Source organism: Trichomonas vaginalis, chromosome VI (assembly GCF_026262505.1).
Source record: "Trichomonas vaginalis G3 chromosome VI, whole genome shotgun sequence".
Classification (NCBI taxonomy): Eukaryota; Parabasalia; order Trichomonadida; family Trichomonadidae; genus Trichomonas; species Trichomonas vaginalis.
In genome coordinates, this window is record NC_067208.1 from 5,734,015 (window position 1) to 5,760,398 (window position 26,384).

The 26,384-nt window shown below is 31.5% G+C and overlaps 9 protein-coding genes and 1 pseudogene across 10 annotated transcripts, besides 7 other annotated features; 4 read left to right on the forward strand and 6 right to left on the reverse strand.

Annotated features, from left to right (window-relative positions):
• Positions 1-914: part of a mobile genetic element that runs on past the window's edge.
• A 739-nt stretch (positions 915-1,653) lies between these two features.
• TVAGG3_0811920 (uncharacterized protein) lies at positions 1,654-1,923 on the reverse strand (the record flags this gene model as incomplete). The annotated part of the gene is made up of 1 exon (XM_001583477.1): positions 1,654-1,923. One exon carries the CDS (start codon positions 1,921-1,923, stop codon positions 1,654-1,656), a length of 270 nt encoding a protein of 89 aa, XP_001583527.1.
• Positions 1,924-3,300: 1,377 nt separating this feature from the next.
• TVAGG3_0811930 (protein serine/threonine kinase protein) lies at positions 3,301-4,293 on the forward strand (the record flags this gene model as incomplete). Its single annotated transcript, XM_001583478.1, has 1 exon — positions 3,301-4,293. One exon carries the CDS (start codon positions 3,301-3,303, stop codon positions 4,291-4,293), a length of 993 nt encoding a protein of 330 aa, XP_001583528.1.
• A 500-nt stretch (positions 4,294-4,793) lies between these two features.
• Positions 4,794-5,887: a mobile genetic element.
• A 1,386-nt stretch (positions 5,888-7,273) lies between these two features.
• Positions 7,274-7,400: a mobile genetic element.
• Positions 7,401-7,610: a mobile genetic element.
• Positions 7,611-7,640: a mobile genetic element.
• Positions 7,641-7,815: 175 nt separating this feature from the next.
• On the reverse strand, positions 7,816-8,565 carry TVAGG3_0811980 (cyclin-dependent kinase inhibitor 2C-related family; the record flags this gene model as incomplete). The annotated part of the gene is made up of 1 exon (XM_001583479.1): positions 7,906-8,565. The coding sequence occupies one exon, from the start codon at positions 8,563-8,565 to the stop codon at positions 7,906-7,908; it is 660 nt and encodes a 219-aa protein (XP_001583529.1).
• A 71-nt stretch (positions 8,566-8,636) lies between these two features.
• On the reverse strand, positions 8,637-9,241 carry TVAGG3_0811990 (spectrin binding; the record flags this gene model as incomplete). Its single annotated transcript, XM_001583480.1, has 1 exon — positions 8,637-9,236. One exon carries the CDS (start codon positions 9,234-9,236, stop codon positions 8,637-8,639), a length of 600 nt encoding a protein of 199 aa, XP_001583530.1.
• A 178-nt stretch (positions 9,242-9,419) lies between these two features.
• Positions 9,420-12,480, reverse strand: TVAGG3_0812000 (protein kinase protein; the record flags this gene model as incomplete). The annotated part of the gene is made up of 1 exon (XM_001583481.2): positions 9,493-12,480. One exon carries the CDS (start codon positions 12,478-12,480, stop codon positions 9,493-9,495), a length of 2,988 nt encoding a protein of 995 aa, XP_001583531.1.
• A 1,884-nt stretch (positions 12,481-14,364) lies between these two features.
• TVAGG3_0812010 (uncharacterized protein) lies at positions 14,365-15,470 on the forward strand (the record flags this gene model as incomplete). The annotated part of the gene is made up of 1 exon (XM_001583482.2): positions 14,754-15,386. One exon carries the CDS (start codon positions 14,754-14,756, stop codon positions 15,384-15,386), a length of 633 nt encoding a protein of 210 aa, XP_001583532.1.
• Positions 15,471-17,106: 1,636 nt separating this feature from the next.
• Positions 17,107-17,476: a mobile genetic element.
• Positions 17,477-18,151: 675 nt separating this feature from the next.
• On the forward strand, positions 18,152-18,585 carry TVAGG3_0812030 (annotated as a pseudogene). The gene has a single exon. A coding segment is annotated over exon 1 (434 nt).
• Positions 18,586-18,748: 163 nt separating this feature from the next.
• Positions 18,749-18,985, reverse strand: TVAGG3_0812040 (uncharacterized protein; the record flags this gene model as incomplete). Its single annotated transcript, XM_001583484.1, has 1 exon — positions 18,749-18,985. One exon carries the CDS (start codon positions 18,983-18,985, stop codon positions 18,749-18,751), a length of 237 nt encoding a protein of 78 aa, XP_001583534.1.
• A 768-nt stretch (positions 18,986-19,753) lies between these two features.
• On the reverse strand, positions 19,754-20,203 carry TVAGG3_0812050 (uncharacterized protein; the record flags this gene model as incomplete). The annotated part of the gene is made up of 1 exon (XM_051247729.1): positions 19,754-20,203. The coding sequence occupies one exon, from the start codon at positions 20,201-20,203 to the stop codon at positions 19,754-19,756; it is 450 nt and encodes a 149-aa protein (XP_051083204.1).
• A 36-nt stretch (positions 20,204-20,239) lies between these two features.
• Positions 20,240-26,384: part of a mobile genetic element that runs on past the window's edge.
• On the forward strand, positions 22,384-23,088 carry TVAGG3_0812070 (HNH endonuclease family; the record flags this gene model as incomplete). Its single annotated transcript, XM_051247730.1, has 1 exon — positions 22,384-23,088. One exon carries the CDS (start codon positions 22,384-22,386, stop codon positions 23,086-23,088), a length of 705 nt encoding a protein of 234 aa, XP_051083205.1.

Here is a 26,384-nt window from a genome sequence, read left to right on the forward strand (position 1 = left end):
TAATAATCCTGTCATGGTGGCAGTTTGTATTCCCTAGTATTTTCCTCTTGAATCTCTTTTTCTGTCGAAATTAAATTCAAATCTCAGAAGTAGAAGTGAATAATCGACTTATTGCTGCTATTATACGAATAAACAAATCCATTATATTATTTTTATTTACATAATATCTGTTTGAAGTTCATAATTCTATAAATTTAAAACATTATCTTGATAGTTTTTGATACTGTTTAATAGGTTTTTGGCACCTTATTTAGTAATTACAACGTATCGAGTCGATCTGAACTTAATTTTCGGAAATTTAAAATATTTATCATAAGTAAAATCTGATTTGAAATTTATATTTAATTACTATATTTTGCATAATCCTAAGTAGCTTTTGTAAAAATTCATCAAAAAAAATTTTAACGTGCTTTAATTTTTTATTTTTTTAAAATAAGACATATTATTATATAACTAGAATATTTACAAATTTTACTGCTTTCAAAAATTTAATCCTCCTCCTCTCAAATAAACGTACATCCGAGTGGCCTGTTTTTTGCAAAAAATAAAATTTCATTTTTTTATGCTTAAAAAGTCAGAATTTTTATTTGCTTCTGGGATATATGATGGCTATATCAGACGCCCGTTCTTTTTGATACTCAACATTAAACATAAAACTTAGCTGTTAAGGCTCTTCTGAAAATATTTTTTTTTCGAAAAATTTGCAAAAAAAATCAAAAAATTTAAAAATCCCCGAATCTGCAGGGATTTTAAAAAATTCTTTTTAGTAAAACTTAAGGATATTGTATCAGATATATTGGTATGGGCAAATTCAATTTTAATACAATATTCATCGAGATATTGCGCTAACGAAGCGTTCAAAATTGAGAGGGTAATCCTCCTCCTCTCAAATAAACGTACATGCGGGTGTACCCTTAATTGATTCATAATCCAAAATAAAATACGATTTTAATAAAATAATTTCATTTGGAATTTATCTTCAGAAAAAAAGCTCGTCTGTTCTATACGATCATCGTCAATTAGGTTGATATTACTATTCATTAAAAGATCATGTATTTGTGTTCCATAATAACAATTATCCTTACTAAACATGGCAATTTAATTTTGTTCAAAGTTATTGATTCATAACAAGCCTTGTTTAAGGATATCATCGATAAATATAAATTGTACTCTATGATTCTGTTAATAAAATAATTCTTCGAAGCGATATTTGAACAATAATAAAGGATATTTGGTATAATTATTGCCTTATGTTGACTATTTAAAGAGAAAAATATATGTTTACTATTGTGTGGTAATAAGACTGTTATATAAATCCGGTTTCTACTGGAATAAATAAAAATTGCAAAAAGATGACTTGAAATTTAGTTATTTTAAACAGATACGAGCTTATTAACAATTTTATTAACATCTTGTGATTGCATGCAAAAAAATAGATTGGTTTGGGAAGAATTACAAATTTCAGATTTAATTTCGCATTAGAAAATGTGGAATTATTTAAGTTTTAAGTTGTAGTCCTTCATATATCATTTGCAAATTTAAATGGAAACCATAACTTGAATATTGGTTCTCCAATAAGTGTAATATCTGTACAAGCGAAGGTTTTCCCTCGAAATATAGTCCTAATTATTTTTTCAAGAAATAATTTAGAAATTAGTTCTTTTTGAGAAGAATATAAAATGTAATTGCTAATAAAATTAAGAAAATAAAAAAAGATGATACACCACCAGATTCTTCGAGCTTTTTTGTTTGCAAATCCTTTTTCGATCTAATCAATTCAGCCTCTTTTTCCAATTCGTTAATTCTCTCCATCATATCAGAGTTTTCGCGATCAATTTTAGCTATTTCCTGACTCAATTTTTGAATGGCATCCTTATTATTCATCGAATTAGGTATGTCGTCAGAGGAATCGCTACTTGACATTGATCAAAATTCAAAAAATGGGAGGATAAACTCAATTTTATCGACAATGAAATTTATTATTAAAGCCCGATGCATATCTTTATTCCTCCTAATAGGTGTACGGGTGTAGCACTTTTCAATGTAAAAAACATGTTAAATTATTCTCAAATCAATCATATTAACAGTGTAAATGTTTTTAGCACATAAAAATAAAATTAATAGCTTTCGTAAAATTATATTTCATTACAAATATGGAAATTTATTCTTCATAAATGGTTCAGACCAAATTTTTCTTTTTCAATTTTATTGTTTTGGCTAATCTTCAAATCCTTCTAAATAAGCATTTCTCCTTATGCTATATGAATTCAAGTAATTCAGAAATGAAGCCTATATATCTGATATAACTTCAAAGCTTTGACTGCTTGTTATTAATATGAAATAAGAAAGCGCCTATGGAAAATCATTGCAAACAAATGAACAGATCTTTAAAAGCGTGTGATTTCACTTACTGAGGACGCAATCGTGACATGGATAGACAATTAGCTTAGAAAAAACAGTAATTAAATCTAATTGTTGAAAATTGAAAATCGTTTAGCGAAGAAAATCATCAGAATTAATGATTTGAATCATGTAAAAAATTGTGACTACCTGTTGAAGGTGGATTGAAATTGAAAGTAAAGAATTTTGCAAATTACCTCAGACTATTTCAGAGGATTGAGTGGTAATTTTTAGTCTCTACACTATTTCAATATAAGCTCCATTTTTAAACAGTTTTTAAAAATCGAGCATTGAAAAGTGTGATGAGACTTATGAATTTATTTTTTGTTATTATTATATAAAATATCTACTTTTTATGATTTATCGATTTCATGAACGAAAATACAAAAATGTATATTCGTGATTAGCATATAATACTGTACAATATGAAATAAATATGTGTCAAAAATATAGAACGATGTAATTGAAAAATTGAAAACGATGTAAGAACGTGCTTTTTTTCTATTGCAATCATTTTAATATGAGTTATGCTAGCATCATAAAAATTATCAAAGAATAATTTTCTGAAATCTCAATAATAAAATTCAAACATATGGAACTTATGATTAGTATTTAATTACATCCAATTCTTCAAAAAATGAATTCCCTCTCAAAAATTCACGATAAACGTTCACACTAGCACTAATACATCAAAAATAGTAATATTAAATAAAAATTGCCGAACAAAGATTTTTTGAATGATTAGAAAATTTTATTTTTTTACCGTAAAAGAATGATAATAATGCATAAGAACAACAGATGAATTAAATATTTTGACACTTTATCAAAATTCAAAATGAAATATAATTTAACCTATTCAAAAAATAAAAATTTCAAAAGGATACAAATTATAATTCTCTAATGAGCGAAACAGATTCGACTTTAAAGAATATATTACTTCAAAATGAATATGTTCTCATGGAACAGATCGGCGTTGGTGGGTTTGCAACATGCTACAATGTCTGGTCCCAAAAGTATCAAACGACTTTTGTTTGTAAAGTTTATAAGGCTCAAGATAACGCTGATAAGGATAAAGTTGGAGCTCAGTTAAACCAATTCTCTCATGAAATTGAAGCGCTGGTTAAGATCTTTCAAACCTACATTATGCGCATTTATTCATATTTCATGACAAATGATATGTTTTTTATGATACTCGAATACTGTCCCAATGGTTCTATACAGGATATGATCAAGCATGAAGGAAAAATTGATGGAAATAAGTTAAACACTTACCTGTATCAAGCTGCAACGGCATTAGAGTATTGCCATTCAAAATCATTTGCTCATCATGACATTAAACCTGCAAATCTACTAATAGATGAGAATTTTAATATCAAATTATCAGATTTTGGAATGGCTGAGCCTGGTACGTGCCATTGCGAAAAATATGGTGGTACACTTGCATTCTTGGCCCCAGAAATATTCCTTAGACAGCCGTACGATCCTTTCAAAGCTGATGTTTGGAGTTTCGGCGCAACTGCATTTTTCATGGCTTGCGGAACAGCTCCATTTACAGGCAGCAATCCCACAGAGATGAAACAACTCATATGTAATGGCTGTTATATTATGCCAAATACAATTCCACCATATATTAAAAAATTAATTAAGAACACAATGGTTCTGAGCCCAGAAGCCAGATGGTCTATGACCAATGTTGTAGATTATCTTAAAGGATTCCTGGAAACAAAGATCACTCCGCATAATTCAATGTCCGGAATTTACCTTTCAAGCAGAAACTCAACTTTAGGTAAAAACCGTGTCAGAAGGCGGAATAGTATAATGGTTACCGGCGAAATTCGATCTCCACTTAGATCATCAACAATGTCAAGGCTATTAGACACTTTTGCTGAATAAATTATGTAATGTTTTGTTTATTCTTAATGAATTCGACCTCTTTTTTGGTAAAATATTTACAGGTTTTTTTGGAAAAAACGATACTCGATTTGATAGATTCCAAATGAGTACCAATATGCTTACCACACCTCCAGTTTTGGTACGGAACGATTGTACAAAATTTATCTAAATAAGAGCAAAATTATAACCAACGAAAATGCTAAGAGATCATTCGAAGCAGTCTAGCCATTTAACAATAATTACTGTTTTTCCTTATAGTTTTGTACATCTTAAGTCATTAGTTTATTATTCATATGTGTTTTAATATTAATTGATTTATGAGATTATTGTATATATTGTGAACATGATATCTCATAGGATGAGGAATAAAACCAACTGCTTAGAATCGAATTTCGAACATGATTTATTTTTGAAATTATTTGATCATTGAATTTTCGACAATTTAAATGGATCAATCCACAGAACAATATAACTAAAATTGATATATGATAGTAGTTTAAGGGTCCACTGTAAAAATTGAAAGTCTCTCAAAATTGAGAGGCGATTTGCAAATAATCGTTATCGTCTTTTTTCGAAAATCCACTTTTCCTAGTGTTCTGATTAATATTTTGTGAATGTAACAATAAAATATATGTTTTAGTAAGATGATAATACATTCTATCACTTCAAATCACATAAAAATTGCAAAATCAGCGAGTATTATAAGAAAATGATTTTTTCGAATTTTTTCGCTTCTGGATGCGTGTTTTGAAAAATAGATATTTTCGAATTTTGATTTTAATTTAAGTATAAATTTTATATTAGGAATTTTTTTGACCTATTTCCAATCATTAATTCCTAAGTTTTTCTAGGAATTTAATTGAGAAGAAATTAGGAAATTCGCTTTAATGCCATTACATCCTAATATTGTGATGCATGTAGTTTATATTTATTGAGGCTAATGCCGGAATATCGTGCATTTTATAAAAAATTCAAAGAATTGACAATTGGATAGCACAAATTTAATTCTCTAGACAAAGTATTATTGTTTATATATTCAAAGCATTATCCTTCGTTTTGAAATGTTGGCAAAAAATTTTCGTGTTATTTTTTGTGTTTCAGCATAAATTATGTATTGACTTATGAAAGATAAGCATTTTATTCATTATCATAAAGATATACCAAAACAAATTGATAAAATTTAAAAAAATGTGTATTTTAGTGGGTATTATTCTGGCCAATGCCCATTTTTAAACGATTTAATATTGACCATATCAATAGCCGACTCAATGTAAAAATTTAGATATTATTTTTTTCATTATTCAAACTTTGATAAATTTTAGTATAATGAATGATTTTGTTTCGTGTATGATACAGAAATGAAAAGCTTAATTAATATCATTTTGCATTTTTTCAAGAATGTTAGAGTACATCTACATTAAAAAATCGGATTCGAATTGCAATACTGCATCAAATTGTTGCACATCTGATAAGGATCTCAAAAGAGTAAAGTTAATTTTTTTGTGTTTTTTTAAGTTTTGGGCCTTAGTAAAAACACCATCTTGAGCAATATTTTTGGGACGACGATAGGCCTTATTTGGCCTTACAGTGGACCCTTAAAAACGATTAAAAATTTCAACCGAAAATGGTCAAAAATAAGTCACGAAAATATGAAATTTAGTTAGCTAATTTGATTCAATTGAAGATGTAGAATTTATATAGCGCATTCTATCGGTGCGCAGACTCACTGCGCGCCGATAAAAGCTGATAACGTATAAAAAAAATAATTCTAACAAGAATTTCAAAATCTTGCAATGTCAGATGATTCATCAATTCATTCAGACTCATCATCGCGTCATATTTATATTCCTTCACTACACTTTCCAAGAGACTCTCAATCTACATTCGCCCTGTATAATTCAGAAGACAAATCGAGACTTTCAGATACAGATTATAAATCAATAAAAAATTCAAAAGGGCAACTCCCTCTTGGTGATAAAGACGACGAAGATGGTAGTAAAAATGAAGCAGGTAAGCAATCAAAATGTTGTATTTTAATTTGAAAAATACTATTCTCGCAGCAAATAATGGTTTTTAACCATTCATTTTGTTGCTTGCCTCAATTCTTTGTATAGAATTCAACAGACAATTTTAATATTACCGACTTTTTGTTAGAATTGATCAATATTCCTCTTATACCATGTAATTTTAAAAAAGGAAATACTGAATGCAGTCTCCTTCAAATGTGTATTCTATTTGTTAAGTAAAAATCAGTATAATTCTTTAATAAATTATGTAAATAAATTATAACTTTTTAAAACAAGTTTACAAGAATAATAAATTGTGATTTCAAGGAATTACATATAGGTATAACTTATGCATCTTTAATTTAAAAAAACAATAAAGAATTATTGTTTTGAAGTGCATCATACAGTAAAAATATCACATCTATTTTTAAATTATGTGTGGTATATATGAATATAATAATTTTGTCAATACTTTGAACAAATTCAAAATCTATATGATTTCTTATACCTAATATTATCAGTAGGTATAAGAAATCAGAACGAATTTTTGGATGAAAACATTACCCAAGTATATATTACCCTATTCAATGATCAAATAATGATAGAGCGAAAATAATTTCTCGCTTGTGAATGAATCAAATAAAAAACTTACAAATCCAATCAAACCATTCTTTTAATCAGCACATTCAGAACATCATAATTGCATTCCCCAAGGCTGAGGTATATTGGAAAGTATCTTATTTGATCATGTCATCGTATGAAAGATTGATAAGCATATTGGATCATTTTATAGTATGATGCATGCTTAACAAATAGATTAAAAATTCTATATAGATCTTTTAAAAAAATGATAATGCAAAATTGATGGGACAAGAGAGATGAAGAAGAAGCTCCTCCAGGAAGAAGTATTTTGAAACATAACGTTGTTTTACCAAAGTATTTTGATTATTTCTAAATAAAAAAGTAATTTTTTTTAAGGGTGCACTTACGCCCCTATGACGAGGCCTTCAATTCAGATGTTTAAGGTTAATTTTCAATGCCGCTTCACGCCAGTTGTCAAAAATTTGAATCAATGTCAGATGGGTGTAAGTGCAGCCTTAAAAGGGTTTACTTACCACTTTCTGACATGCTCGCATAATATATCTTTATTGTAATTGCAAAAAAGTATTATATTAACATAAGGTATTATGCAATGATTTAAAAAAATTTCCCGAACAAAATTATTAACTTTTTACATTAGAAAATATGTAGAAAAAGCCAGAGTGTCAAAAAAATTGAGAGAATGTCAGAAAGTGGTAAGTGCACCCTTAAAAGGGTTCACTTACCACTTTTTGACATGCTGCCATAATATCAACATATCTTTATTTTAATAACAATAAGGTATAAAAGTTTTATATATGTACTAGATAATGATTTATAATAACACTTTCCAGATCAAAAATATTAGTTTTTTTTTCATAGAAAATTGGGATTTAAAGCTTGAGTATAAAAAAAATCGTATTAGTTCATCCTATATATATGCCTGTTTTATGAAAATATTAATGATAACTTAAAATTTAAGACCGCCTAACGATTTCAATTTCTAAATAATAAACGAGGAAATTGTTTATTTTGTCTTGTTTAAATTAAAGATTTCTACTATTTTTTTGTAACTAAGCCTGTATGCTAGATAAAGAGGAGTAGATCCATTTTCGGTTTTAGCATTGATATCTGCGCCATTTGAAATAAGAATTTCTGTAGTTTCTTTGCTATTTACCTCAACTGCCATATGAAGAGAGGTCCGTCCATTTATGTTTTTAGCATTGATATCTGCGCCATTTGAAATAAGAATTTCTGTAGTTTCTTTGCTATTTACCTCAACTGCCATATGAAGAGGGGTCCATTCCATAAAGTCTTTAGCATTGATATCTGCACCATTTGAAATAAGAATTTCTGCAGTTTCTTTGTTATTTTGCATGACTGCTATATGAAGAGGGGTCCTTTCATTTTTGCCTTTAGCATTGATATCTGCACCATTTGAAATAAAATATTCTAAAAGTGAGGAAAGATGGAAATTCGGAGAATAAGCAAAACATGTGTTGATATCATCTGTTTGGTCCAAATAAACTAAAAATGATTGGAGATTATTGTATTTATAGCACAATTCTAAATTAATTTTTATGTTGTGTTCATTCATCAAAAATGTGACAAAATCGATATTGTGTGATATAATTGCATATTCCATGCATACATGATCTGGTGTTTGTACTTTCAAGCATTCATTCATAATGTCTGGATTTCCGCTCAAAAACGAATATCTAAGACAATCTGGAGTGATTTCAGATTGAAATTTCGTTCTTAAGATCTTAAAACAATCAACAGATCCATGGATCCATGATAACAACATAATTCGAGTAATGAAATACCATCAAATGAACATGAATATAAATCACTTTTTAATATTTGATTTTTATCAAATTCTTCTCCTTCTGTAAAATTTATAAATGCTATTTTGTCATCATCCATAATAGATCTGTAAATTGTTTTTTGTTCGTGAATATCAGATGAATAATGAGAATCTTCAAAATTGTTAAAACGTTTTCTCCCGTTTTCATTCAATACTATATTGTATTCTTTGTAGAAAAGGTAATTAAAAACGTCGCCGATTTCGTTGACCTGATTTAGATGGTGTTCGTCAACAATTTGTTTGGCAATCGCTAAATATGACTTCATGTAGCGGTTGTTATAAATTGAAAGTTTGGATATTTTATCGATAATTTCACCAGGCGGAATTCGATAAGAGTCAATCAGGTTTTGTTCGATTTTTTTGTAAATTGCGTTTAATTTTTCTTCGTCATTTGTTTTCAGCCTGTACAAAGCATTGTAGACATCATTATATCCTGTAAAAATCCCCATCAATTTGTCATAATGAATTTGGTTTGCTTTTCCCTTAGACATCAACTAAAAATTTTACGATATCGTAATCTTACATACAAAATGTCGTATAATTTTACAAGCCCAGGCCAAATTGCGAATAATTTTTTAAATTATACTTGCATTTATTGATTTTCGAAATAAAATTCCCAACTTTTCTAAAGATCTCAAAAAAACAAATTTTGATAAAAATAAACTATAAAATTTAACTTCATAAAAGTATCTATTTTAATAAATAGAATATAATAAGTTAAATACAAAATAAAAAAAGAAGTTTTTGTTAATGTGTCTTTTGATAAATCGCTGAAAGTTTTGTTCTTAAATCTTTGTCAAGTCCCTTAGATTGTGCAGCAACTCCAAATGCTTCAACAGCTTCTTTTGTGCACTCATCAGGTTGAGAGAAATTCTCAACGAAAATTGTTGCAGATCTAACTAAATCAACACTAGGTTCTGTCAAATGTTCCTTCAGAAGTCTTGCCGCAGCTCTTCTCGTTGTCCTGTTATCGCTGTTGACGTAGTAAGCAGCTGCAGGCATTAATTCAGCGGCATCAAACTTGGAACTGAAGTAATGAAGTAACTTCGCAATGCACAAAAACGCTGGAGCTCGAAGAGAAATGTTCTGTCCGTAGACGGCTTTGCTCAAGTAACTAAGGATGGAAAGATATGAATCATCAGGACATGCGGCACCGTATATGGCAGCCATCAAAAGAATTGAAAGGGACTCATCGTTGCACGATAACAATTTATCTGACAGTTTACTTGGCAGATGTGATTTAAGGATGAGTTTTGAGTCGACGTCCTGTGTTTTGAGGATTTCGCAAACAATCTCGGGATATACGTTGAGGAGGTGTGCGAAAGCGTTGTATAACTCTCTTCTTCTGAAGAAGATTTCCGGAATTTCGCGGCTCTTCACGAGGAAAGTGAAGAATTCGGGTGAAAACACTTCCTTCTGTAGGTATTTACTGAATCGCTCCTCGTTGTGTAGAAGTGTCGCTGCAATTTCAACAATGTTCTTCGATGGATTCGATTGTGCGCAGTTGAAAAGTGCGAAATAAAATGATTGGTCGTTCCTCGCTGGCTCAGGATACTTAGCGTAGCTGATGCAGACAGGTGTAAGATCGGGATCGAAGAACCAGGAATCGAAACTGACAACGGAATTTCGGACTTGTACTAATCTCATTGATGCCGCCAGAGAATTGATCGCTTCCTTCTTGGTTTGTGTGGTCGTACGCTTGGTTACGGACCAGAATAGGATGGTATAGAGGCGATCTGGAGGCTCGGTAGAGATATTTTCGACAATCTGAGTGGTGACTCGGAATAATGAAACTGATGCGGCCTCGGAAAGAGGTTTCTTGATGAAGGAATGCATTTGCGTTAAGAAGTTAGGTGCTGACGATGCGATATAGTTCAATCTAACGGTTGCTGCTTTGACAGATGCTAATAATGCTAATTCGCAGAGCTCTTTTGAATCGCTTGAGCTAAATGCAAGTAAGGATTTCATTATACTTACATCAAACACTGCTTCGCAGTTGGAATTGGCCAAGCATTGTAACAAAGTTGGTAATGACGGATCTTGATTTTCAAAAATACTTGTGAAATATGGCATGCATTTCTCAACTAATGATGTATCATTAGTTTGATCGATTTTCTGGAAAATTTGTTTGAGAGTATTTTCTCTATCGTTCTGAGTACTCAATTTTCTGACAAGTTCATCATTTGAGGGACCAGATGAAGCATTTAAGAAAGCTTTGTTCGTTGTTTGTTTTACACCGAAATTAGATGAACTATTACGATTTTGGAGACTTGAAGCAGCAATTGAGAGATCGAACTGAGATTTTGGCTTCGGACCAGCAGCAGCTTCAAATGCGGCCTCATCAGTACCTGTAAAGTGGTAAGAAGGATCAAACAAGTATCTAACAACTTTCGACATCGATAATCTTTTTGTTGGATCGGTTTGCCAGCATTTATTGATAAGCTTTGTAAGGTTTGGTGGCGCGTTGTCTGGTATTGGAGGTCTGTAGCCTTGGTTGATGACGAGATCTGTAATTTGGCTTGGATTCATTCCAGAGAAAGGCGGTTCGTTCGTTAACAGCTCCCATAAGAGAATTGCGTAGCTGTAGACATCGACTTTCTCGTCGTAGTTCGGTGAAGAAAGAAGAACTTCCGGAGCCATCCAATGAGCTGTTCCGATCAATCCTGTCATTGGAGTTGCCTGGTTCTTGGATCTGACGAAACCGAAGTCGCAGATCCTGGCTCTGTAGTTATTATCGATAAGAATGTTGAGAGATTTCATATCACGATGAATTACGCCTTTTGAGTGTAAATATTCGAGGCCGCGAGCAATATCGAGTGCTATTAATGAGCGGATCGTTGGAGTAAGGATTTGGGGCCTTTTACGTAAGATATCGAATAAGCATCCATTTGCCATGTATTCTGTTAAAATGTAGTACGGCGGATCTTCTGTATATCCACAAAACTTGAGAATGCATGGGTGAACAAGGACAGAAAGTGCATAGACTTCTCTCTGATAAGATTCTAATTCAGAACCGCTTAGTTGCTTCTTGTGAAGAATTTTAACGGCAACCTCTTCACCTGTATTCTTGTTTTTGCCTAAATAAACGTTTCCTGAGACTCCTGTACCGATTGATTTTCCAAGAATAAAATCATCGCGATTAATAATGATTTTGAGGTTGGACGGAAGATCAGGGATAGCAACATTCTCTGATGTATCATCCGCCGAAATTCCGATCTTCTTCAGCGAATTAAATCTTTTGGCAAGGTTTTCTTTTGCGTCTTCGCGATTCTTTTTCTTGATTTGATCAAGAACTAATGCAATACGTTTCATATCGACTAAATTGGTTTGCTCAATCTCGTCATAAAACGTCTTGAATAATTCAGCAACGGTAGGAACTTCTAAAGTCATAAAATCTTTGTAAAGCTGAATCACCATTGCTGATATTTCTTCCATAGGCTTTTGTATTGATGTTGCAAGTAAGAATTGTACGCACATATCTTTAGAACATTGAAAAGAAAGGTCTTGGATCTGTGTAATATAGCTCAAGATATCCTGAACAGCTCTCATGTGTACTGCTGACATACCATAGTTCGCAATTTTACCTGGATTCTGTCTAATTAAATTTGGAATTTTACGAAAGCACTGTATGACGCCATTAATTTTAGATCCATGAATATAAACCATTGGGAATCTATTCGATGCCTCAATAGTCTCTATAAGTCGATCAAGAGGACCAGTGTTCTCTTGAGACATTCTATAATTATTTTTTACAATCGACAAATTTTTCAATAAAAAATATCAAATTATCAAATATTCATTTCTATTTTCTACTTTAAAATTTTATTCATAAAAAACTTTTCCCGCTAAAGACGAAGGTAAGTGAACTGATATAAAAGAGGTGGCACCAAGTTTAAATAGCCTCATGAAACGCCATATATATATGGTTTGCATCCATTATTAACTGTTATTAGATTAAATTATAAGGTGCATTAGTTATAGTTCTTGAAATAAATGTGCAAATAAACCAGAAATAGTTTTGAATGAAATTTATTCTATCAACATGATGCTAATTCTCTCAGTACTTTAACTGAACTGATTTGAAGCAATCATATCAATGATTTTATGATTTAAATATGCAATTTGAAAATCATTCATTGAATGTGAGTATAGAATAACGATCATGCTCTTATGTTATTTAAATGTATGGTTATCTATTAATGTGTACAGAAGAATGATCAATAATTTCACCTAAAAAAAACAATATTTTTTCGATTTTTCACAAATATCTATTTAAGGATATCTTTTCTTGATCTCTCGAAGGATGCATGTTCCTTTTGATTTGAAGTGCCATATTAGCGCATTTATGACTTAAATATAAAATATATGTTTAGTTTTTTAGTCTATCTCCCAAAGATTTTGATAGTATTCAAATAGAAAATGCATAGGTTTGCTCCAGATCTTTCAATATTAATTTCTTTTTGAATTAAATCTGTGTTTAAAGTGATTATGCTTGAATTTTAGCACGTTTTAATAAGGAATCCAACATTCCCATAAATATTTAAAAAAAGTTTGTAAACTTGCAAAATCTGACAAGAAAATGATTTTGGGTCAGGAAGAATATAAGGTAGTCACAAAATCTAAGTAGTGAGGCTCTCAAAAATTGAACCGTACTCCATACAAAATTTGTGTACCCTCACTACTTAGATTTTGTGTCCTTCAATTGAGAGGTTAGTTTTGATAGAGCACGTTATAAAATTAAAAGGGAAAAATAAATAAAATTTAAACATTTAATTATATATAATGTAAGGAGTGTAATTCCAAATTTTCTAAAAACTATTCAAATTTGAGCATTTTTTTGGAAATAGTAAATCTAATATGTACATCTAATAACAACATGATTCATCACCTTTTCAAGCTCTGCAGTCAATTTTTTGAAATTTGATTGAAATAAATGTAGCAAAAATTACATTTCATTAGGGAATATATGAGTTTCTCTGGAAACAGGCTGATAAATTTTAAATTTTGTCCAATCAACATGAATGCATTGAGAAATTTGGATTGATTTTCTGGTAGAATCTGGAACAATTCAACCATGTATAAATGGATCATGTAATCATCATGAAATGTTAGTGTTAGAGTTCAAAAGAAACAGAATGAGTGGAAATCAAACACAATCTGAATAATTTTAAACGTATACAATCTTTAAGTTTGTATTTTGAATTCTACATATATGATTGTGTAATTCGTTCTTTCAAATTTTCGGATTCAGGCATGTTTTGATAAAATTCATTCCCAAAAACGTCAATTAACAATTAAATTTAGTGTATTTTAAATATATATACGTATTATATTGTATAAATTATATTAAATTCGCAAAATTTTAAGTTTTAAACAAAAATAAAAAATGTTCAAAATATGAAATTATGCATAGGATATTAAAATTTACATGTTAGCAATTTTTTTGAATTGCTTTCAATTTTCATATTGAAATTTTTAAGATTTTTTTCTGAAATAATAAGCAAGAATATCAACCTAAATAATATTAAATTCCATGCGTTAATTTCCCCTCAAAAGTCATTGACCGCCTCTCAATCTAGATTTTGTGAGTACTTTAGTTATTTAAGGAATTGTGATGATATAAATGTCACCAAACCAAATGATTGTCATGCATATTTAACGATACTTAATGCTCTTGGTCCAATAAAACTTGAAGATTTCAAAAACAATCACGATCTCCGTTTTAAAGACAATAATGAATATGATTATATTAATGGCAGATATGACAAAATTAACCTTAGCATTCCTCATTTCATTACATTACTAATGATATTAAAAAACTCGAAATTATAGATAATTTTCTCTACTATCCAAAGATTGATGATAATAAATTGTTTGTTAAGCTTGCAATTCACAACGATTATGCAAAAATCCAAGATATATTTAAAAACTTGGCCCATCTTCAAGAAGGGAAAAACAAACGCAAATTGCAAGTTGCTACTTGCGAGACAGATAATATTAGTTTAATAATGGGTTTTACACCCAAAAACAAAAGCGATAATAAGAAGAAGACGCGAGTTCTTTGTTATTACTATATCAAAAAAGATAATGTAGAATATCGTGGCATTTTCACAACTAAAGAAAAAAACGATTTTATGAATGAATCAAAGCTTATAAGAAATCAAAATATGCAAGCACAAACAGTACCACAAAATATACCAACACAAACAGTACCACAAAATATACCAACACAAACAGAAACACAAAATATTCCAACACAAACAGAACTAGCAACAACGGAAATAGAAGAAGCACCTATTCAGACTAACTCAGGAGAACTAGTTCTAACAACTAGGCCTCAAGAAGTAGAAAGTTCTCCACAAACTCAATTTGATGATTTCCGACAAAACCAACATATTGAACAACAAAATCATTTTCAATACTCACCTGACCAATTAGTGGATCGCTTTGCAGATATTTCGAATCAGAGTAAGCTATCCAATGATATTCCTTGTTTGAAAGGCATAATGGACTACCATCTGAATCTGTTTCTTTCAAAATTAAATGTTAATTCAGTTCTAGAACTTATACAAAATAAGGATTCAACCCGAATTGGGATACTGATTCAATATCTGCCTAATTTCGGCAATCAAGATTTTTGAAATGAATTAATTCAGAAACTAAACGAAAGTCAAACACTTATTTCAGATTTAATTAAACATCAAATCAAAGAAATAAAAACTGCAGAAAATTTGGACAATAATTTAAAAACGTTTAATCAAATAGTTTATCAAATTTTAAATTATCCACAACTAAAGGATAAACTAAAAAACATACTCGAATACCTGAATATCCAATTGCAAGCATTTAGTGACCAATTAATGACTCCAGCAGATCAATTGTTTCGAGAAAATAATCCAGAATCTAGTCGGGTATTAAAAACAAAAGATTACTGCAATAATTATATTGACTCAATCAATTTAATATTGTCTCAACTAAATCCTCCGCCAAATCAACCAATTAATGAGAATCAAGAAAATATCATTTTTCCCGATTTTGGAAGTAGTGAATTTGCAGAATATCAAGATTATATCGACCCCTTCGGAATTTCGTAATTAACAAAATAAAATAAAAATACTCAAAATTAAAAGCTATAAAAAAATAGCTAAAAGCATCGTAAAAATTATTGATATCAAATACATTAAGCAAAAGATAAGTTTTAGTCTAAGTTGCATCATCAAAGAATAAGATGTCAGATTGACTCTGGAGTACAGCAAGAGAGAATTTAGTCGGATAAAAGCAGCAAGCGTTGACAGCCTCTAAATTCCTTGAAAACAAAAGAGATGGAAAGAGAATTGTATTCATTTCTCTTATCACCAAGGATATCTATGACGTAGATCCATTTGCAAGACCTTATTGTACCGCAAATGATGGAATTGGTGAAGATTTCGGAGATTCTTGAAATCTTTCTATCGGTTCGTTAAATCTTGCACGAAAAGGTATACAGTACATCATTTGTGAACAATTGCAAATTGGCAATCTTGTCCGGAAACGAAATTGTTGGTTGGACATTAGATAATCAAAGTTTATTGTCCGTAAGAAGTGATTTTATAGGACTATGAATGGCCCTTGGGAATCACTGTAGTATAAATGATGGATTAATTGGCGGTATGAAGTTTTCCAATAATATCTTCACAAAAGGATAATAATAACGTGCCAATTCAACTACCGATAACTGTATATCCTTGCTTCAAGTAATTTTGGAATTGCTTTTGTCGCTTTTGAGAGTAAAATTTTAAATTTGCATCTTACTGAAGAATTCAGATCGTAAACTAACCCTTTTGTAACTTTAGCTATTTCTATTTAGATATCATACTCGATAAGCAAACATGGTGCATGGAAACTGGCAATTTTGACTTCTGATGAAAAATCTGACGGCAAGTTTGTTATTTTTGCATCAGTTTTCATCATTAGATGAGTTATAGAAATTCGTTTTAGATAGAGAATTCTTGAAGTCGTTTATCATCGGATGAACTCTTGTTACAAAAGCCATTTTCGGCATGTATTGTTTATACTGGCTGATGATTGCCTTTTTTATTTATTGTAGCGGATTTGTTGTTGATTCTGTACTTGTCTTAGACCAACTTTAAATAGAATTTATTCTTCTTAAAAGAAGAAGTTGGAGTAAGTTTGGTATGCGCAAAACAACAATCCCGTAAGTTGCAAATGATATTGCTGGGAAATCTACTGGTTCTAGTTAAAAATTTGGAGGATGAATTGAAACTAGAAATTCATTATGAAGTCAAACAGCATAAAGTGTATTTTTTGGAATTTTAAAATCATTAAATCATTACTACAATAAGGATTTCAGTTTATTTTTTGTAGGCCAATCCCTGTGGGACCCAGTGGTAACTTTCCATGGAAACCACTCAGTGGGAACATTTTTTATTTTTGACGGAAAAAATTCTAAATATTTTTTTCATTTTTTGATTTTTGAATTTTTTTTGGAATTGGAGAATAAAATTTAAAGCGATAGATATGCTTGATTATTCAAGATATTGACATTAAATCAGAAATCAATGGTAAATAAAGAGTTTTATAAAAACTTACCACGTGGTAAGATGAAGTGACCACAAATTGAGTTGTGGTACATAAAAATTACCACAAAATTGAGAACTTTTCCCACAAATTGAGAATTTTTACCATAAAATGAACGATGGATATCCACGAAAGTTACCATAACTCACGTCTCTCATCTTGAAAGATTCGATCCAGGTCATGTATCAAAAAATATCTCAAAAGATTTTACAAAGTTCTCAGCTTCTCATAAGACAGTTGAAGTTTTCAACGACAAGACTCAGAAGATTGAAAAAATAGAGAGACCTTTCTGGGGTCTGAATGCAAGCCTAAGTATGTGGCTTTGGTCATGTTTTGCCGAAGAAGATATTGACAAACGTACGAAAATGTGGGAGAATTGTGTCTACCATTACGTAGGCAATCATTCTTTTTGCGAACCGCACAATTACAAATGCTTTGAATGGCAAAAAGGTGTCAATTCGATCCAACTTCAATTCATGCTCTATGACTGGGTTCACAAATGGACACCCATAGTTTCCAAAGTTTCTTCCATTGGATCTACCTGCATGAATGAAGCGTTTAACTCCAAAATTGCATGCTATTTGAGTTAGTATCCCTAAGTTGTGTACTGTGGCACTGCGCGCCTCCGTACACCACTTAGCGGTTTTGACACTTTACGAAACCGGTAACGTATATTTTACAACACAACCATAACACCAACTTAACCTTAAATATTTACAAAACCGTCTGACACATAAACGACTTCACTAACGAATTCACTACCGTCCTCACTAAATAAAAAATAACCTTATTTTTATTTTTTTTAAATTTTTTATTTCATTACAAAGACATGTCTGACTACATTTACTATGACTCTTTCCCAGAACGTTTCCGTGAACTATTCAAAACTCAAGTAAAACTGAGAAACATGCATTTTAACAAAGACAGACCCATTGACGATGAAAGAAACCCTGAATATATTACAATCCCATATGACGCAAAGTTCATTGCATACATTCCTTATGGTCGCAGAGGAACGAAAACTATTTCAACAAAGACCAAAATTATTTCTGGAGCGATGAAGAAAATTGCCTTATCTACATAAATGCATACTTAAATAAAGCTACATATTGTACAAAAGAAGGTTGGACTGGATTTGAGCTCTACATATACGACGACGATGGAAACAGACGTTGTGTATACCCATACGATAATATGTACCATTGTTTTCATCAAGCATTAAACGAATACATAGTCAGTAAGGGTCTCATTCCTGCTGAGTAGATATGCTTTATTTTGTTCTATCATTTATATAAAATAAATGATATCACCACCCTCACACGTATGAAAACATAGCACAAAAATAAATTTAGGTGAAGTGGTGAGATCTCACCTGTTTTTTCACCTCTTTTTTCACCTCTTTTTTCACCCTGTTGAATTCATTGCTTTATAACTCTCTTCCTTTCTCCAACTCTTCTAACTTCTTCTTAAGTTCAGCAATGTTGTCCTCATGAAGTTTAATCTTCCTTAATATACCTTCTCTATCTAATGGTTGCTTTATCTTTCTAAACTGAACTCTACCATCCTTCATAGTATGAATGTAAAAACCTTCTGGAATAGTTCCTGATTTAATGTATTCTACCAAGAACTTTTGTTTCATTGCTTCAGTGACTTTAGTCGTCATTTTACTCTAAGGTGAAGCTAGCACAGCGATAATGGATTTCATGACTTTTAGTATTTCATGCAATCTTAACAAATAGCCTTACAAGTACTTCCAGTGTCCCTAGCTGTCCCTCCTTTTTCTATAACTCCATGACATTTATAATCTCGCGAAACTTAACAGGTAGCATAACAGATTAAAATCAGATGAGGTTTTGAACCAAAATTTCTAAGCAACGTTGTCAAGGATTTTGAGGAACTAGGGACAGAGTGTGGCAAAGTCCAAGATTTAATTTATCTTCATCTGTTTCATCAGCTATCTCATCTAATATGCCAATATTTTATTCATAACTCGTGGCAAACTCACTAACTTTCATTATGTTCATCTGCATGCTTCATCTGATAGAAAGTATGACTTTCATTAACTCTGTGAGATAATGAAAACTACTAGGGACAGAGACCATGGCAAAGTTTATGACTTTCATTATTTCCAGAACTTAATGAAAACTACTAGGGACAGAGACCATGGCAAAGTTTATGATTTAATTTATTCTCTCACTAACAACAAACACAAACTCCAACACTAACATCAAGTACTAACTTCAGCACAAATGACAAACGCTAACAACAAACACAAACTCCAACACTAACATCAAGTACTAACTTCAGCACAAATGACAAACACTAACAACAAACACAAACTCCAACACTAACATCAAGTACTAACTTCAACACTAACAACAAACACAAACTCCAACACAAACTCCAACACTAACGACAAAAATAAATGTCCTCACTTCTTAACAAAGTAATATGTGCTTCTTACACCACCATAGCTCAAACGTTTCTTTTCAAACATCGATTGAAACTTATTTTGAGCCATTGGCTTTAGTCTCTTTTTCTTCAAATACGCCAAGAAATCTTCTTCACATCTTTTCACTTCATAGCCTTCTTTAAACTCCTCCTTGTTAAGTTCTATGAAATCCTTTATCTCATTCTTTGTTGCAATGGCTTCTTCACGAACGACATCATGAACTATTTCATCATTGCATTCATGTATGACCTCCTCACTGTTCTCATGAACTATTTCAACACTGTTCTCATGTATGACCTCCTCACTGTCTTTCATAAGCGTTTCAAAGTCTCCTTTACTCATTACTTCAATCTCATGCTGTTCACAGTAGTACTTAAACTCACTGTATATGTCTTTGTTGTATGTTATATTGCTTCCCATGTACTCCATGAATTTTTCAAGCACTTCCTCATAATTCACTGTTTCTTTCTTTCCACGACCTTCTAATAACATACTTGCTTCGTAAATATAACTTCTTGCAGAACCGTCTCGCTTTCTACTTCTCTTCACAAATTCTCTCATCTTGCCGCCAAATACATTTGAACTACATGCAAAGAATTCATTCTCCTTCGCAATTCTTTATATCTTCTGTAGCACTCTGTACAATTCCATCCGGATACAAACTTTTCATAGAACTCCTCGTAAAACATTTGGTAAGGTGTTTTTGTTCATTTCGATGAGTTCTTGTTTAGCCCTGGTGAATGGTATCTTCCTTACATCAAATTCACTTAAATCTTTCTTCATGAAGTACGTCAGTAAGTTTGAATAAAACTCTTCATTAAAGCTTTCAATGAGATTTGAGAAATATTCGTAATTTCCTTTGTATCTGCTGCTTACGTCAATGACAACAAATCTTCTGTCGTCTTTATCAATCTTTACTGAGTTGAAGTTGTTAGATATCATGATGATATTACAAACATTCTCTATCTTTCTTACTGGCTGACACTTCTGATTTAAGTCCAACTGAGTCTCTGTTACTATTGACTTTAGTGCGTCGTGGTTCATGACCTTAGACGTATCGCATGAGCTTAGTTCATTGCATACGATGAGCTTCATGTTCTCAATAGCAGCATTGAATCTACCAACCACATTCTCTATTGCCGTTATATTATTGTTGGCGTACTTGCTAATGAGCTCGCATAGAACATTACTAAGTACATTCTTACCAGTTCCTTGCTTTCCTATTAACAAAAGTACTGTTCCAGTCTTTCCACAAGGATTTTGAACGATGTAGGCGAACCAGTTCAAAACATACTCATAAAGCTCTTCATCCTCATTACATATGACATCGTGAACATGTTTCAAATATCCTTCAATAATGCATTCATCTACTTCATTCAGTACCTCATACTCATATCCTCTGAAATAGCTGTAAATGTCATCTCTTTCGTCAAAGAATCTCATGCCTGACTTCATAAGATAGTTCTTGTTCTGACCCGCTTCATAAATCATCAGTGCGTTCACATCCTTCTCCTCAATACGTCCTACATAAATACTCTTCATGAGCTTATTGAATTCCTTGCTATCTACTGACACAAGTGTTGTTGTGTCTCGTATTCCATCATAATCTTTCACTAGATATGTCATACGTGCTCCGTCAATAACAACAACACATCTTCTTAAGTCATTTATAACACTAGCTATGTCAATACCTTCTTCACTCATGTACTTATTTTCTTCTCAAGTCCTTTAGTGTGAAAGTGTCTCTAAGTTCTATTTCAAGCAATTCATTTACACATCCTTTGCAATACTTCTCTATAAAATATTTCTGTCGTTCTTTACTAAGTTTCTTAACAGCTCTGAAGAACCATGTGTTTTGACTCAAACATCCTTCACAACTTCTCTCATTCATTCCTAGTTCTTTCATGTCATTATCTTCAACCTCTATGGTCTCATTGACTAAGGTCAAAAGGGTTCTATAGTCATATGCTGGTCTTATCTGAAACAATGTTTGTGCAACAGGTTTAACTAGTTCAGCCGTCCTTCCTTAATATGAATAGCTGTTTCCACTCATCTTTGCTAACAGTTCTTTCATAACCACTGACAGTAATGATTTCATTTGCTGACCTTAGACACTTATGTTCTATCATTTGTATTGCTTTTGTGTAAGGCTTTCGTGAGCATAGGTTGTATATGTCATCCTGCAATGTTCATTCATGCCAATAGTACTAAATCCTTTCTTTGCTGTTGAGTGCATAATATCCATTAGTTCCTGTGTTCGTATTGCTGTCTCATAAAAATACAACAAGACCTTTGTCATCTATGACGTACTTACCGAAAACATTGCTTATATTCTTTAACCATGAAATAACATCCTCATTCATGCTATCAAACATGAAGTAAGGTCTTACATACTCTTCACTTATAAGATACTCCACAAAGTACTTGTTAAGCTCTATGTCCTCGTGAGCGATTTCATTAGGTTTGATATTAGTTCCTTTTGTCATTGCTGTCATGTACTTCACTCTCATAGTTCCTTTCAATAGCGTAAAAGTACTTCATTGTTTCATAACTGCTCTAAATTCTGTTCAAAATTCGTACAACATAACTTTTAACATTAGTGAAAGAACATGAGCGAAACAACAACATCTAACATTACAGAAGAAGTCAATGACAATGCCGATGAAAACATTACAGAAGGAGCTAGTGAAAATATTGACGAGTTCAGTGAGGAAGAAGATATTGAGGACGTCAATGAGAACGTTAGTGGGGAACAAACTCAATGGGAAACATTGAGAAATCATGAAGATTATGAGATTTGTACGACATATCCTTTTACTATTCGTCGAAAGAAAAACAAACATATTAAGAGTGAATGCTTAAATAATCATGGTTATATTGAGCTTAGTTTAAACAACAAAACACATTTAAAGCATAGAATTATTGCAGAACAGTGGATTGAAAATCCAAACAATTTGAAAGAAATAGACCATATAAATCATGATAGAACGGACAACAGAATCTCAAACCTTCGTTGGTGTTCTAAATCTGAAAACAATAGAAATAAAAGCAAGTATGGCGATATAGTTTATGAGTTCGTTGATGAAATATCTGACGAAGCTGTTGAAATAACAGATTATGGTAAGCATTCGTTTGAGTTCTACTATTATGTTGAGAATGAGGACGCATTCTATTATTATACAGGTCTTAACTATCGAAAACTTCATATAAACTTTACAAAAACAGGTGCTGCTTATGTTTGTATGATAGATACAGAAAACAAGAGAGTAATCTTATGCATAAACAAATTCAAACGCTTGTACGGCTTCATGTAGGACAAACATTATTTTTCAACACTAACGCCAACACGTAGGACAAACATTCATGACTAACATTACTGTATAACATAAATGTTTTGTCATGATTTAATCGTAAATGTTTTGTCATGATTTCATCGTACATGTTTTGTCATGATTTCATCGTACATGTTTTGTCAAGACTTCTTCATCGTAATGAGCGTAAATGATCCAAAAATATATTTTAGGTGAAGAGGTGAGATCTCACCTCTTTTCTCACATCTTTTCTCACCTCATGAATTTTCATGACTTCTTCATCGTATATGTTTTGTCATGACTTCATCGTAATGAGCGTATATGTTTTGTCATGATTTCCTCGTACATGTTTTGTCATGATTTCATCGTACATGTTTTGTCATGATTTAATCGTATATGTTTTGTCATGATTTAATCGTATATGTTTTGTCATGACTTCTTCGTAATGAACGTATATGTTTTGTCAAGACTTCTTCGTATATGTTTTGTCATGATTTAATCGTATATGTTTTGTCATGATTTAATCGTATATGTTTTGTCAAGACTTCTTCATCGTAATGAGCGTATATGTTTTGTCATGATTTCATCGTAAATGTTTTGTCAAGACTTCTTCGTATATGTTTTGTCATGATTTAATCGTACATGTTTTGTCAAGACTTCTTCATCGTAATGAGCGTAAATGTTTTGTGAAGAATATAGCAATCGCCGGAATTCAGACGGTTGCTTTTTATACAAAATTCACACAGGAAAATTCTTGAGTTTTGGTTGAAAGAATACGGTCAAGCCAAAAGTGGCTCGACCTCAAAACAAACATTTTATGAGCTTACTAAGGCATTTATGAATGAATTCAAAGGTATTTGCATACATCCTGACCTCGTTCATTTTGTTGTTGAATTCAGCAAAAATAATGTTTAGGGTAGATGGTTTTTAGGTGTCACTACGTCACCATGTCACCAGGTTAATTAACTTCTCTTAAAATTACTGACAACATGACATTTAGACAACAGTCCAGGAAATATATTTTATCGTATATGTTTTGTCATGATTTTATCGTTTATGTTTTGTCATGACTTCATCGTAATGAACGTAAATGTTTTGTCATGATTTCATCGTATATGTTTTGTCAAGTTTCATCGTATATGTTTTGTCAAACATGAACGTAAATGTTTTGTCAAACATGAACGTAAATGTTTTGTCATGATTTAATCGTAATGAGTGTAAATGATTTCATATAATTGCTTACCTCGGAAAACCGAGAGAAGAGATTCCATATGAAAATCGCAAGAATTTGGCTCCTAGTTTGAAATATTATTATGTTCATAGACTTCATCGTATATGTTTTGTCAAACATGAGCGTATATGTTTTGTCATGATTTCATCGTACATGTTTTGTCATGATTTCATCGTATATGCTTTGTCATGATGATTTCATCGAAACTAAACGTATATGTTTTGTCATGATTTCATCGTACATGTTTTGTCATGATTTCATCGTAATGAGTGTAAATGAACCAAAAATAATGTTTACGTTCATGTTTGACAACAACACAGGAGGAAGGCAGTTATGAATTATTTTTGAAGAACTGAAGGTGTCACTACGTCACCATGTGTCACTCGGTTAATGAACTTCTCTGAAAAAATGAGACAACATGACATTTTGACAACAACACAGGAAATAAATGTTTACGTAAATGTTTTGTCATGATTTCTTCATCGTAATGAGCGTAAATGACCCAAAAATAATGTTTAGGTGAAGAGGTGAGATCTCACCTCTTTTCTCACCTCTTTTCTCACCTCATGAATTTTCATGATTTCTTCGTAAATGATTTGTCAAACATGAACGTAAATGTTTTGTCATGATTTCTTCATCGTAATGAGTGTAAATATTTTGTCAAACATGAACGTAAATGATTTGTCATGATTTCATCGTAAATGATTTGTCAAACATGAACGTAAATGATTTGTCAAACATGAACGTAAATGTTTTGTCAAAACTTCATCGTACATGTTTTGTCATGATTTCTTCATCGTAATGAATGTATATGCTTTGTCAAACATGAGTGTAAATGATTTGTCATGATTTCTTCATCGTAATGAGTGTATATGCTTTGTCATGATTTCTTCATCGTACATGTTTTGTCATGATTTCTTCATCGTAATGAGCGTATATGACCCAAAAATAATGTTTAGGGTAGATGGTTTTTAGGTTATTCAATAATGACTTATTTTTGAAGAACTGAGGGTGCTACCATGTTACCATGTGCTACCAGGTTAATGAACTTCTCTGAAAAAATGAGACAACATGACATTTTGACAACAGTCCAGGAAATAAACTTCATTGTATATGTTTTGTCATGATTTCATCGAAACTAAACGTATATGTTTTGTCAAGACTTCTTCGTAAATGTTTTGTCATGACTTCTTCATCGTAATGAGTGTAAATGATCCAAAAATAATGTTAAGGGTAGATGGTTAGATCTAACCTCATTTCTACCCTCATTTCTACCCTCATTGAATTTTCATGATTTCTTCATCGTAATGAGCGTATATGCTTTGTCATGATTTCTTCATCGTATATGTTTTGTCATGATTTCTTCATCGTAATGAGCGTATATGACCCAAAAATAATGTTTATGTTAGAATGTCAGATCTAACACCTTTTCTAACATGTTTTCTAACATGGAGGATTTCATTAGATATACACATTCTTCCTTCATTTCATTCTATACACAATTTACATCATAGACGATTTAATAGATATAATACTTTACTGTTTCATCTGATATAAACATTCTTCCTCCATTTCATTCTATACACAATTTACATCATAGACGATTTAATAGATATAATACTTTACTGTTTCATCTGATATAAACATTATTTGGTGAAAGTATCCTAAAATATTTGATGGACTTTAACTAAAATAATGTTTAGGGAAGAATGTGTATATCTAATGAAATCCTCCATGTTAGAAAACATGTTAGAAAAGGTGTTAGATCTGACATTCTAACATAAACATTATTTTTGGGTCATATACGCTCATTACGATGAAGAAATCATGACAAAACATATACGTTCATGTTTGACAAAGCATATACGCTCATTACGATGAAGAAATCATGACAAAACATATACGATGAAGAAATCATGACAAAACATTTACGTTCATGTTTGACAAAGCATATACGCTCATTACGATGAAGAAATCATGACAAAACATATACGATGAAGAAATCATGACAAAACATTTACGTTCATGTTTGACAAAGCATATACACTCATTACGATGAAGAAGTTTC